At 35.0% G+C, this 1,107-nt stretch overlaps 1 protein-coding gene across 1 annotated transcript; it reads right to left on the bottom strand.

The window, feature by feature from the left end:
• Positions 1-381: 381 nt before the first annotated feature.
• Positions 382-759, bottom strand: LOC131052788 (uncharacterized). Its single transcript, XM_057987414.1, has one exon. The coding sequence runs from the start codon at positions 757-759 to the stop codon at positions 382-384; it is 378 nt and encodes a 125-aa protein (XP_057843397.1).
• Between the last annotated feature and the right edge of the window lie 348 nt (positions 760-1,107).

The raw sequence follows: 1,107 nt of genomic DNA on the forward strand, positions 1-1,107 counted from the left end.
TTGTCTTTAGCTGAAGCACCTCATTCCCAAAAAATATTTCTTTTCCATCTGTTGTTTGTACAAAAGCACTAAAATCAATGTCCTAATTCTCATATTCATCCACACAATGTAGGATTCTTAGAATATCAACATCATCATTGAAAAATTACCAGCTTTCAATGTTATCAGGGACTGATGGTCCAGTTTGAACCTCAACTTTTGGGATTCCAACAAAATTTTTATCTTCTAGCCTTAATGCAATATTAGCCAGTAAATCTGCCATCCTATTGTGGCTTCTTTCTTTCCATTCAATGCCAAATGCATCAAAGTTCTCAATTTTCATCCCATACAACAATCCTATACTGTTTCAATCTTTTTTTTTTATGCATACTTTCACTTGTTCTAGGATATGACCAATTCTGAATCTCCAATAAATTTGAGATTCTTTATCCCATGCTTTTTTGCTAGTCTCAATCCCAAAAGTAATACTTCATACTCTGCCACATTATTTGTGCATGCAAAGGACAGAGTAAAAGAAAACTTGAAAGTTCTTCCATGGGGTGAGATAAACAATACACCTGCACTCGAGCCTTCCTTTGAACGATCTCCGTCAAAATACATTGTCCAAGGGTTTTCATCATCTGATGATTTTTGTACCTCCTTATCCAATGGTGCAGGTTGTTCCTTTTCTTCTCTTGGGAATTCTTCAATTCTGAATGAATTGATGTCAGTGTCTACAAAACATGGTATGTCCTCATTAGAGTCTTGTTCATGCACCATCATATATGGCACCCTTGACTCTCTAGCCAACAAATTCAGTCAAAATTCAAATCTACTACGCCCATATTTCTTCTTAGGCATACAAAGTTGTCTCTATTCAATGGTTTGGTGAAAATGTCTGCTAGCTACTGCTCATACCCATAAAATTCCATTTTTATTTCACCATTATCAACTAAAATTCTATTGAAGTGATACTTGATCTCAATGTGCTTGCATCTTCTCTGAAACACATGATTTTTGATCAATGTAATTGATGAAACATTGTCACAAAAGATTGTTGTTCCATCCTCTTGTTATTCCTTCAAATTTGCCAAGATTATTCTCAGCCAAATAGCTTGACATGCTATT

The sequence above is a fragment of the Cryptomeria japonica genome, chromosome 6 (genome assembly GCF_030272615.1).
Source record: "Cryptomeria japonica chromosome 6, Sugi_1.0, whole genome shotgun sequence".
Lineage (NCBI taxonomy): Eukaryota > Viridiplantae > Streptophyta > Pinopsida > Cupressales > Cupressaceae > Cryptomeria > Cryptomeria japonica.

Bases quoted from the DNA above. Each gene is read 5' to 3' on its own strand.
- LOC131052788 (XM_057987414.1), bottom strand. From the start codon at position 759: ATGGTGCATGAACAAGACTCTAATGAGGACATACCATGTTTTGTAGAC.